At 39.5% G+C, this 12,531-nt stretch overlaps 4 protein-coding genes across 6 annotated transcripts; 2 read left to right on the top strand and 2 right to left on the bottom strand.

Moving 5' to 3' along the window:
• Positions 1-1,065: 1,065 nt before the first annotated feature.
• On the bottom strand, positions 1,066-4,798 carry LOC125770461 (stAR-related lipid transfer protein 7, mitochondrial). Of its 3 annotated transcripts, none has more exons than XM_049440138.1 (6): positions 4,627-4,795; positions 4,189-4,507; positions 3,508-3,847; positions 3,273-3,439; positions 2,702-3,173; positions 1,066-2,014 (listed from the first exon to the last, which is right to left on the bottom strand). In XM_049440138.1, the coding sequence occupies exons 2-6, from the start codon at positions 4,414-4,416 to the stop codon at positions 1,809-1,811; spliced, it is 1,413 nt and encodes a 470-aa protein (XP_049296095.1). In that variant the 5' UTR covers positions 4,417-4,507; positions 4,627-4,795; the 3' UTR covers positions 1,066-1,808. The 3 variants fall into 3 exon arrangements, with proteins under 3 accessions (XP_049296095.1, XP_049296094.1, XP_049296096.1); XM_049440139.1 differs by adding an exon at positions 2,277-2,406 and having other exon boundaries at positions 1,901-2,014; positions 4,189-4,798; XM_049440137.1 differs by having other exon boundaries at positions 4,189-4,795.
• A 34-nt stretch (positions 4,799-4,832) lies between these two features.
• Positions 4,833-6,301, top strand: LOC125770482 (high mobility group protein 20A). The gene is made up of 2 exons (XM_049440170.1): positions 4,833-5,447; positions 5,528-6,301. Exons 1-2 carry the CDS (start codon positions 5,198-5,200, stop codon positions 6,262-6,264), a joined length of 987 nt encoding a protein of 328 aa, XP_049296127.1. The 5' UTR covers positions 4,833-5,197; the 3' UTR covers positions 6,265-6,301.
• Positions 6,302-6,396: 95 nt separating this feature from the next.
• On the bottom strand, positions 6,397-6,902 carry LOC125770538 (ATP synthase membrane subunit K, mitochondrial-like). The gene is made up of 3 exons (XM_049440249.1): positions 6,814-6,902; positions 6,653-6,734; positions 6,397-6,567 (listed from the first exon to the last, which is right to left on the bottom strand). Exons 2-3 carry the CDS (start codon positions 6,731-6,733, stop codon positions 6,496-6,498), a joined length of 153 nt encoding a protein of 50 aa, XP_049296206.1. The 5' UTR covers position 6,734; positions 6,814-6,902; the 3' UTR covers positions 6,397-6,495.
• An 18-nt stretch (positions 6,903-6,920) lies between these two features.
• Positions 6,921-11,095, top strand: LOC125770509 (peritrophin-1-like). Its single transcript, XM_049440207.1, has one exon. It carries the CDS (start codon positions 9,192-9,194, stop codon positions 9,792-9,794), a length of 603 nt encoding a protein of 200 aa, XP_049296164.1. The 5' UTR covers positions 6,921-9,191; the 3' UTR covers positions 9,795-11,095.
• Positions 11,096-12,531: the final 1,436 nt, after the last annotated feature.

Here is a 12,531-nt window from a genome sequence, read left to right as displayed (position 1 = left end):
TAAATGATCTGGTAGCTATTCCTTTCAATTAAAGCGTAAGCAGCAATTCCATAATTCTTGATGCTATTTTGAAACAAAATAAAAGTTTAAATCTTCAAAATTTATATAAACTGAAAGAACAATTGTTTTTTCCACTGTTTTGCTAATTCCGATTTATCTTGCTGAGAAAAGCGACCGGCGAAAACGAATCAAAATCAATTTTTAACACCAAGAGGGCATCAAACGGAAGAGGTAACATTCAAAGCACTAGGCTGACGAACGACGGTTGATACAACCTCCTTCGTTGGATGGTCTCTTGTTGTTTCGCTGACCACTTTCTCAGGATTTTGTCGCAGAAAATGAACAATTTTTGGATTCAAAACAACAAGAAAGCATCCAACTGAAGAGGTTGTATCAACTGTTACTTCCCCAGCTAAGTGCGTTATATAGGCGTCTCTTTTCCGCATGTGGAGTTGAACGGACGAATGGATTGAAACAGATGCTGGACTATTTCCCCTCCATACGATAAACTCACACTATCGATCGCCAATACTAGATCATCTCGAGCCGCGGTCAATGATAACGTGCGAGAAAAGAACAACTATACGATGTTCTAAAATGACGCCTAAACCAGCGAAATGAATGATACCTCCTTCTGTGGATGCTCTCTTGTTGTTTTGCTCGCCATTTTCTCAGGATTTTGTCGTTTTCTGCGATCAGTACGAGCGAACCAAAAACGATTTTTCAACACCTCCAACGGAGGAGGAGGTAACATTCAAGATTATCGTTTAGCTGCTTACAGGGTTTTTCTATTCAGTTTAGACTAGCCGCACACTTTTTCCTGCTCTGCGCACTTGGTTTTTGACGCGGGTAGGCAAACAAACACGCTGCTTGCTAAAAATCAAGTGCGCTGAGTAGGAAAAAGTGTGCGGCTAGTCTAAACTGAATAGAAAAACCCTGTAAATTAAATTCTTTGCAGACGTCATTTGAATTCATCCCACGAAGAGTTAATTCCATCAGCAAAGAAATTAGGCAAATTTTAAAACTAATTTCGGAAGTAAAGATATAAAATTTCAAAACCCACGGTTTGTTTCAATTGATTGGTGACTATTTTAAAGTTTAACAAATAAGAACATTCCACTCCAAGGTACGGAAGATTTTCCTAAGCAGTATTTCCTAAAGATGTAAAGTAGAAACTTAACTTTCACCGTTACTTTACGCTTATTAATAAAACATTAGGTTTCCTTTTTTTCTTTTTACAGTTACGGACAGTTGTTCAATGCCTTAAAAAATGTAACAATTGCACTTATCAAACAATATTATGGCTCAAACAACGCGGAGAACCAAAACAAAAAAAAAAACGGGCCAGTACACAATTCAAAAAAACAGAACACAACTTATTTGCAAAGCAATTGTTTGCAGAACGATAGAAACGATTGATTAACTGATAATATTGCATTGGTTGTTCGCATTCTAGTGTTTTGTCCTACTTGATTTAAACTGCTGAGCAAACATCTAAACGCGACAAACTTTTGAGGTATTTTACGAGCTTCACTACTATGTCTCGGTAGATAATTGATGGTAAACTGTTTGCTTAGTATTTTTGCTTTGCATTCTAATTACGTTTTGTAAATTGGTTGTAAGTTGAGTATCTTACAAGCACTGTCGAGAACACCATGTTGTCATTCATTTGCTTGAATGTTTGGGCTTTACTACGCTCTACACGATGCGTTTTGTTATAGACTGATTCGGATCACGGCCTGTTTGTGCCGATTGGCATACAAATCCAACCCGAACCGGACCGGAGTGTGGCAAACTTTTGATCAAATTTAAACGAAGTAGATATACGAATATAGATAACTCCACCAGGATGACTTTTTTACCGGAATACTTTCCTCAGCTTGACTGTCGCTTGGTTCTATCGTACTGCAGATTCCCTTATCGTTCTGTGGCATCGGCTCAACATTCGACTTGGCAGTCGTTGAAGCAAGCACATGCGATGATGATGGTTTGGCTTCGACATAATTAGCTTTTGCTGTGGAGAAATAACAAAAAAGTAGTGTTAGTAGCGATTAACATTGAAATCAAAGGATAAATTAAGGTTTACAAATTGAATAATTTATAATTGCACATTTAATTGCTTGTGAAACAAAACTAAACAAACAAACACCTTAACCGTAGACATAAAAAATACATGTGAAAATTATCAACATCTGTGAACACGTACTGTGAATTAATGTGCTTTTACTTTAACTATACGTTCTGATATTTGATATGCAAAATCATTCAATTATTACCTTTGAGTTCGTTGATTAATGCATCCGTGGTAAACTATCTCTTGGATTGATAACATTAGATTAACATAGGAACAATCTTATTTGATTTTAAACAATATATAGCGCCAAAATTTTAACTTTTTCTCCACCACTAATATTGATAGGAATGATTTGAAATGGAACATACGTACAGCATATAATGATGCCATGTGTCCGCAGCCAGCACCATTAAGCAGTGCATGGAATATCCCCAAAATGTAAAACATGACAATGGACGGCCAGCAGAATGGCAATGGAAGAGAGAGAGAGAGAGAAAGAGAAATACGAACATACATTTTACACAGGCATAGAATTGGTTAGACAAATTTGTGGAAAAAATACAACTACAAACACAAGTTTTCGAATTAAACACAAAAACCGAAATGAACTGGTACAGTGGTACGTACCTTGCTGTAGACTAGATTCTTCCTCTTGCTTCGTTGCCTCGTGGAAATCTTCCGTACTGTATCCGAGCAGCGTATCCGGTGGATATTCAAAGCCCGGGTCCTTATGCTTATCCCAAAACTCGATAATGCGTGTCTCATTCTGTCGTTTCGCTTTCGCATAATTCACTGTGGCCTGGTGTAGCTGGCGTAAGAAATCGGGCATCTGCTTTTTCGCCACCCAGGTAGTAATGTACTTCGGTATCGATAGGCCGGGATTGTCGAAGTACGTCAGCACGAACGAAACGCCTGGTTTGTTAAAGGCAGTCGTCGGTTTAATCACCATATAGCTCCAGTACTCGTGTACACGCTGCGTGTGCGGTTTTGCCGGACACTTGGGATGTTCTACGCTTTTGTTAACGATCATTATCACACGCCGACTACGGTCGATAAAGAAGCGCCGATTGTACACGTAATCACGGTTGGCAAAAAGTTTCTATTTGTTTTTTTTTTGTTGCCAAAAGGGTTGAAAGATAATAAATAAAAGTGTATTAGTAAAAGTGTATTGTACGGGACGCATTTCGTCGTTACTTACTGGCCATAAAGCTTCCCAGTAGATGATGTGACTGTTCGATCCTTTGGCAGAATCTTCGTCTATCACCTCCAAATTGACGGCAGTATTGTCCCACTTTTTCCGATACTCCACATCTATTTGCACGTGGAGAAAATCTTCCGCCGTCACATCGGGATATTCAACATAAACTGCAATGTGAATAATAGAAATAATGATAAAAAAAATGTTTTACACAGATCGTACCGACTTGTTGTACCTTTGTAGGCAAACAATCCTGGCTTAATTTCCTGGCGCCACGTTATCATGCGTTTCTGCTCAATGTATGGCTCCCAGGCAGTATAGATGTTTGATTCAGCGGACAACATTTCCGTCACATTCTTCGGGCAGCAGCAATAGTTAATGCCTTCGACACGGCAATCAATTTGCTTTCGTTTCTCGCACCGCTTGCAGTAGATTGTTTCCATCTGCAGACGCTCGAGAAACTGGAAGTCATCCATATGCTCCTGTACCGAGGCAAGCTCGATCCTTTCACGCTCCCAATCGAATGTGAGCAGTGCGGTGGAGGACAGTATGAACCCTTTGGCATGTCGCTGTACCTGTAAAAACACAGAAAACACGTCGTAAAAAGATGTACGTCAGTAAGATGCATTGCGAATGATTCTATCCGTAAACAGTAGTTGTTGTGCTGTGTAGACGAAACACCATGATTAGGCAGCTGGTTGGCTGTTGCTTTGTGGTTCGCTAAAAATAAATTCCCCTTCGCAATTTGCTCGATTCACCACACACAATAAAACCGTCGAGAACTGATATTGTAATGGTATCTGGTTGATTTTCTGTTCGAGGGGTCCTGGTTATAAATCCGTTGCTTGTCCTGTTACATAAACCAATTCCCTTTCCCGCCCCCTTAGCGAGCAGGCGCCCCGGGGGGGAATCATACCTGGCCACGGAAGCGCCGCAGCAATTCGCGAAGTGCCCGTTCCTCCCAGATTTTGGCGTAGTGAGCAAATATCTGCTGGCTTCTTCGCAATTGTTGGGCAAACAAAAACTCGCACTGCGTCGTCCATAGGCGTAATATGCTGGCGGATTGATCTTTCACATTTTTACGCAGATACTTATTGAACTTTCGCAGTGCTAGCGCACTGTTCGGGAGGAGCTTCATAGCCATCGTTCTCCTGTGTGCCAGAGCACGAACGTACGGGAACGACCGGACACTTTTGCACTTAACGCGTTAATGGTTTAACTGACGGATCATGGTTCTGTAGCGAAGAGAATTGATGGCGAATTGAGTTAATTGAACGTGCAAAAATATCGCCGGGTTTGTGTGAGTGTGTTTGGTGTTTGTTTGTTTGTTTCTTGTTTTTTTTTCGAAACCCACAGCGACAACACGTTACCACAATGAAAAACACTATTGAGAAAGCTTGAGTTTGTTGAGGAAAACTAAAAAAGCGTAATAATATTTGTTTAGTGTTGAGCGCAAAGGATTTTCAAAAACTTTCTTTGGTTTTTTTGGCTTTTTGTTGAATGATGCAACGACTTTGACAGACGCAAAACATATGGCTGTCAAACTGCAATGCACTTCCTCACTAGGCACCGCAAATTGCATCGTTCCTTATTGAAACACAGAAAGAAACTAAAGCATTCCTATTGAATAAATTGAATAAATAACTTTTTTATTGTGAATATTTAAAGTGGAGCAATAAGCTACTGTATGAAAAATTTAATAAAAAAATGTGTTTACAATTTTTATGATATGAAGTACAGGATCGCATCACATAAACGTTCGCATCGAAATGCATCAAAACGTCAAATAAGTGCACCTGGGAGGATGCAATCAACTAAGCAGAAGAAGAAGAACAAAAAGAAGAGTTTATTGATTGCAACAACACAAACAAAATATACCACAGTCGGCAAATTGCATTTTGGCTTGATCTTCAATTTCGCTTTCGATGGAAAAAGAAAAACCCGAAGAGCCAGAGAACCCACCAGCACCTACCGACGCCGGCGAAACGCCGGTGAAGGAAACACCACCAGCGGAACCAGTTAAGAATGAAGAAAAAGCTACCGATCCTAGCGATGCGGTTCCGTCCGGTAGCGGAACAAAGGGTCCGGTAGCGAAACAGTCGGCACCAAAGACCACTAAGAAAAAACGGCAAAAACCACCAAAGGATGCAAATGCTCCGAAACATCCACTTACCGGTAAGCATAGTTAAGGAGGACCGTTACTGTTTTCCCCTCAAACATGGTTCTACGTTTTTTGTGCCTTTTTCTTTCATCAGGCTACGTTCGCTACATGAACGAGAATCGGGAAAGTGTACGACAAAAAAATCCATCTCTAACATCTATTGAAATTACGAAAGTTATGGCTGAAGAGTGGACCAAGTTGCCGGAAGATCGAAAGAAACCATACCTAGAAGCAGCGGAGGTGGACAAAGAACGGTACAACAAGGAGATATCGGAATACAAACTAAACAATGAAGCGAAAGCTAAAGCATTGCAAAACGAAGCACAAATGGCGAAGAAGGAAGTATCGGAACCAAAGGTAGCAATACCGCCCATTCCGTACGTTAACGGGAAAGTGGAACCGAAAGTGTCACGCCAAGGGGATTATGATATACCGATTTTTACGGAAGATTTCCTTGACCACAACAAAGTCGTCGATTCGGAGCTGCGTACGTTGCGCAAATCTAACATAGATTATGAGCAGCAGAATTCCGTTCTGGAGAAGCACGTTGAAAACATGGAAAACGGCATCCAGAAGCTGGACAGCGAAACGAGCAGTTTGGAAGCGCGGAATGCTGTGCTGGAGAGCTATTTGCTAAAGTTGCGCACGACACTGGCTAATGCTCTGCAGGGATTGCCTATCTCCAGCGACTGTCCCGGAGCTACAGTAGACAATATTGATCAGTATTTGGAGAATTTGCATCAAATGGCAGACTCAAGCACGCAGGGCCATACATTGAACAAAGCGAAAGACATTATTCGTAAGCTAGATCTACAGAACCTTACGCTTTAAGGAGCAATAATTAGGAAGGATACGATGGATACAACGAGCTCACTCGGTTCTGTTTCGCTTCTCTAGTCCTGCTTGCATCCGAAACGATGGTCCACATCCATTTACAGGCAAAATAAGCACCGGAACACGAGATTCTAGGTTTTACTTGACTGTTGCATAATGTATTTCATCACGGCCACACTTCACGAAGTAATCCTATAACCGAGCGTAAACAGCTCCGGCATCCGTCCCTTACTTCTTGCTTGGTTTCAGTGAGAAGTACAAAATCAGCAGTCCGATGGATGCATAGGTGGCTTTCGCAACCTGTATCAGCGAAACACGAAATGAAAAGAGCGAAATGATAATGGTCTGCTGGTGGAATTGCAACGATTGATGCAGATATATTTACATTAGCGCGGCCCCGCATGGTTTCGCCATTGAAGTAGCGGGAGAGTCCGGTCAGTTTGCTTTCATCACCACCACCAGCCATTCTAAACACGATGCAAGTAAAAGTGCGGTTAGTTGCAGCTTTACGGTAAGTTGAACTGGAAAAGTACTATAACAACTTACTTGCAGTTATGTAACTTTCACTGTTTATATGAAACGAATCGAGAAACAGAGACCGATTTTCGCAGAGTGAATGAAAATATGTGTGTGTGATTTGACTTATCTCATGTCAGTTTGACAAATGTCATCCTAGCATTTCAATTATGACCAATACGTTTTCGCCCATAGTACATACTGCGCGGGAAGTTTGAATGGCTTGTACAAAATTCATAAATAGCAGTTGAATATAATTTTTATTTCAAATTTTCTTTTTTCTAGTAAGCTCATCAAAATTTTTCGATCTGGTTCTGCATCAACAGATGTTCCCTTTCTACTCTTTTGCGGCACTTCAACCTTCAATGTTGTAGTATGCCGCAGCAGAATAGTTCAGTGGTACGGTTCAAATGAGATTTGATACCGGTGCTGTCGTGTGAAAATATTCAAGTTTCTGCGATGCCTCAAATTAGTGCTAACAATTGCACTCCAAAATGCTTAGCAACAGCATGGGTGTTAAATCTAATCCCAAGATATGGTAACTGGTTTATACTGTTATGATTGGTACATAGCTATTTCGATTCGGAAGTGTATACTGATAATAGATTCGAAATTATCACCCAATTTCAGCTGGTTATTCGAAGCATATTATCAAGAACGATGAAACCTTCCGGATGGTACAATGTACGCTGAAATTGGTGATGGTGAATGAAAACAACAGGCGCCATAAAAGTGAGTCAACATTTTCATTGATACCACGCAGTTAGTCAGTGTTTAATGACTTCCTGTGACATACAGATTAGCTTGAAAAAATTTCGATCGCCTATTTTTAAGTTGTTAGAAAGTAGTATACATCGATGATAATTAATAATTTTGCATTAAATACGGATCTTTAGTATTCAATTTAATCATTGAGATAATTCAATTGCTATACAGCTGAACAGAAATATTATAATTATTGCATTTTAGTCAAAGTTCAGGTTATGAAATAAAAAAAAGGTAAATTATAAGACTAAAGAATTGAGAATTATCCGTATCGACTATGCGACTAAAGCCGTAATCATGTATATAAATAAATAAAAAACTATACTTCATGATCTCAATTCTCATTAAAGAATTTAATTAAACTTAACTTGCAGTACCAAAAGGTTGGCTCAAATACAAAGTGGTAGGTCCTATAGGAAAGACACAGATTTCAGTTTGTTAGTATTCATTAACGTCTTACTAAGTTATGGTGATTCATTTTCTCCAACAAACGCAAGTAGCATGTTAAAACACATGGAACGACATAGTTTAAATACTTTCACTGCCTTCCGCTTCCTTCTGCTTTCCATTAGCATATGCATTAACGTAAATCATTATTGCCAATAATCCATCTGTGCATGGCTCTTCTCCAACAAAGCCACATAGTGCAAACCTTTGCATCAGCCCATCAGAAGATTCAACGCGCCAGGATGCCAGGAGTTTCGCATGTTGTCGTAACTGTACAAGAACAATTAACGTTCCAGCTGGCTGACGGGAGTAGTTTCGTGTATACGCTTCCCACTAACGATGGCACTGGCACGATCAGCCCGAAGAAAGTTTAGGTAGGATTATTCAATTATTAAAATGACATTCTCCATCCCGCTCGTCCTTTTATGGAACGGTTGCCGTAACCCGCATTACGTCGTTAAGTTTGCATGTGACCTAGAGCAGCTAGAGCATTACTCCTGCTCCGATTTGTCGGGTGTAAGAACAATTGAGCTTCCCGACCGGTGTTGTCTCCGGACGGTGAAAGTTTTTTTTCGCCCAGCTTGAAATAGCTGCCCTTACTGTCGGGGACAACGTGCCTGCAATGTCACCATTGTTCTGGGCACCGCACGGACACGTACGTACGAACTTAAAGTTTGAATGTTTAATTCACTCCCGTGCGCCAAGTTTCGCCTGCAAGCCGTTACGAGTGCTGGTCCATTATGAACATTGCTACGGATAGCAAACGGTTAGCAGATGCTCGATGTCGATGCAGATGCAGCACGGTGGCGTAAATAAAATTTAACTGTGAATGATTTGTTTTCCCTTTCTCGCGACTGCATCATGCAATTGGTGGTGGATAATAATGTCTGAGAAAAGAAGCAAATTCACGATTGGTTATCAAATAAATGATATCAAATCGTACTACAAGTGAGGACTTGCTTGTTGAGAAGTGATAGAATTATGTTGAACAAAATCGATAAGATTAATGAAAAAGCACGGATTACATTACGATGCAACTTTTGTCCCATGAGTTGGGGTGAGTGATAAACGGGCCGGGGTTTTGGGAACGATCGAACGAGGTGTATATATATGTGCTCAATCGACCACAATTCATTCAGTAATCGTCAAGAAGTCGAAATCGAATTTAATATTAGGCAATTTACCCGCCAGACGCAATGAGCACTAGAACACTGTTGCTTCTTTCGTTCGTAGCCATGACGGGGCTGACAGTTTTCGGTGACCCTTTTGCAGTGTCCAATCTTTGTGTTGGTGTGCCTGATGGTTATTTTGTACGAGATCTCTACGATTGTCAAGCCTATCACTACTGTTTTAACGGTACCGCAACGCCGAATAAGTGTCCCAACGATTTCTACTACAACGAGCTGAAGCAGCTGTGTGATCATCAAGACAAAGTGTTGTGCCACAATTGTACGGAGAAGACAGGTGTACAGATATTACCGCATCCTCAAAATTGCAACCAATTCATCATTTGCTCCAATGGCACATCTTTCATCAGCCAGTGTGAGGAGGGGTATGGGTTTGATCGACGTACCCAGGTTTGCAATCCGTTGAAGCGCGTCAATTGCGAACAGCAGCAGTGCCCGGATAAGGATGATCCGAATGAGGTCGTGTTTCTACCGGGTGTGGAGCGCTGTGATGAGTACTTTATCTGCCGTGGAGGATCACCCGTACAAGCATTTTGTGCACCGGGACTTTACTGGGACGCGAACAACAAACGGTGTGATTTGAAGGACAGCGTCAAGTGCCCTTTGAATTGAATCATGTAAATAACTATAAGCTTCTTACTAGAAATACTAGAATAAACTAGAAAAATATTTATTAAATTGTTGTTTCCTATCTTTCTTTAAATCTTTAGATATGCTTTGGAAACATTTTGGCGTGAGTAGTAAAATAAATTCAAATCAATAAATGTGCCACTATTTCGTTAAACGATGACAGATAGATAAAACGAGTCTTTCTCACTTTAGGCCCAATTATGAATAGTCAATATTGTCCACTGAGGATTTTACAGAAATTCCTTTCTTGGAAATATGAGCTGAATTAGAATTCTGATATTCCAATTTTTGTTGTTTGTTACTGAACATTCTGCCGGTTGTGCTGAATACTTACCCGTTTATATGCAGAGAAAATCTTGCTTGATTGACCAAGAGGATATATTTCCTATGCTTTTTAATCTGATATTTCGTGTACGATGAGTAGAGTACGAAAAACCTGTTTGTCAGCAGTGTCTGTATGGCTTGCAACTGTAGGTATGCAAGGACTTAGAGCCCTGCGAAAAGCAACTCCTACCTCAATGATTCTTAAATATACACAGGTGATATAGCTATAACCACTCTCCTGGATTCTCCCTTCATAAAGAAATAACATATCAATTAATCAAGAATTTAATTTTAGAATCATGATTAATCAAATATTTATTTCGCTTGCCCGGTGGTGTATGTCATGTGATAAGTCTTACAAATTGATGTAAGGAAGATAAAAATGATTGATATCTTCAAAGCTTCTAAATTTGATTCAATCATGTTAAATTGTTGGAAAGCGGATAGTTTACAGTCGCCAAAGATTCCAAAAATGTCAGGAAAGCGCCATCGATAAGCTGGAATTTCGGGCATAATGCAATAAAAAAGAATTTACTTATCAATCGTTATTTTTAAACCAATAAATTGATTGCTTTATATGGCGTTTACAGCATGCCATGTTATTTTTGCTCGGTAGTGGGTAATATTCCTCAAATATACTCGAAAACAACAGGTGTTCCGGTTGTTTTATTGGTTTGAAATGGTTCGTGCCACTTTTGGAATGATTTTTTTTTCTATTGAACCTGCTTATCAGGCCTTTAGTATGACTGGTGCACGGGTGATTACAAAGCAATTTCGCGAGGAATTAGGGTCAACACAGATAGTTCGCACAAGAGGCTGATGTAGCGAAGGTCAACTAAATGGATAAAAATGTGTACCGCCTAGTTGTCGGTACACTGTCGGTACTGGGGAATAGATAAAAACAATAGAAAAGGAATTTCCATGTTAAATAAACAACAACCAACTCATCGTTCATCTGCATCAGTTTGATAGCGTTTTCTATGCGTCACCCCGGCTCTAAACGCTTAGCAATTGTCGCGTTTGCGAACGCGAATCAGAAAAATTTTGTGAAACTCCATATAAAAAAAATTGTGAAAAGTCGCTATACGTGTATTTTCAGCGAAAAATCGCGATTCGAAGCGCGACTTGACGCCATGACAGTTTTCTGTAATAACAAGGTAAACATGGCAATACCAAGGTAAACTAATACAAATTAAAAAATTAAATATTTTGAGTGTTATTAAATATTGTAAATTAAATTAACAAATCGAGTGCTATTTATTTTTTAAAAGTACGCAGGATTTGTATATAATTATTGTGAATGTCAATATTATTTTTAAAACAGAAGAATCGTTGTTAATTCAAAACAAAAATCCCATATCGTGGACAAATGCTTCAGAAAATAGAAGAAGAAGAAGACAAATGCATGGCTGCATTGTTTATGAATTTATTACTTGTATGTTGAACTTGCTTGAACAATATAAATTAATTAATAATTAATTAGTAATTAATTAAATTAATTGATTAGCAAAAATATTAGAGTTAAAAAAAATAGAGTTAAAAAATATTAGATAGTCCACAGCACAGTGTTCGATCCCTTTTGGAAGCTGTGTTGGAATCGTGGTTATGAATACCTGTATATTGAGGGTACGGTGACGGTCATGAAATGAGAAAAAAGCCATACACGTTTGATTACCCGTATTCGAAGATTTTTACCTTTATGCTACTCGAAGCTGCCGATCCCAATTCTATTTTGCCCGTTGTATGACGCGGTGGGCAAACACATCTTCGTTCACCTATTTATCTTGTTACAAATCTTTCTGGCTACCGGAAAAAATTATAACAAGATTTTCCAGCGTTAAACACACAAGAAAACAAAACGGACCAATCTGCGGTACTGTTAGCAACAGCCGTTATTTGTATCACAGGAGTTAGCAGCATCCTGCCACGAGCTTTCTTGATGGTCCATTGTTTTGAAACATCGTCACTGGAGTTAAAAAACTTGCCTTTCTCATCAACTTCATCAAAACAATAAATTTACTATTTATTAAAATTTTCTTTGTTTAAATTAATTTAATTTAATTCGAAATTAATTTCCCGCTACCGGCCAGATTGAAAACATAAACAAACCTTGCACGAGAAAACTTAAACAACCTTGAAGTCGCGCCGAAAGTCGCAAATTTTTTTGGGAAAACTGTGCTACGATTGTCGCGTTCGCAAACGCGACAATTGCTAAGCATGTAGGCACGGGGTCACGTTGGATGAAATTGATCTGCCAATGCATTTTGGAAATGCCATTCAGAATGGATGTGTCAAACGTGATAGTTCAAAATGCAAAGGATATTTCTGTAACTCTTGTATTAGAGTACTAACGAACAGACGCAACGGTCATGACTGTCCCGAACGCATTTATTGT

This window comes from Anopheles funestus, chromosome 3RL (assembly GCF_943734845.2).
Source record: "Anopheles funestus chromosome 3RL, idAnoFuneDA-416_04, whole genome shotgun sequence".
NCBI lineage: Eukaryota > Metazoa > Arthropoda > Insecta > Diptera > Culicidae > Anopheles > Anopheles funestus.
Note: the sequence above shows the minus strand (reverse complement) of the source record. Positions and strands in the feature narration are given on the sequence as shown.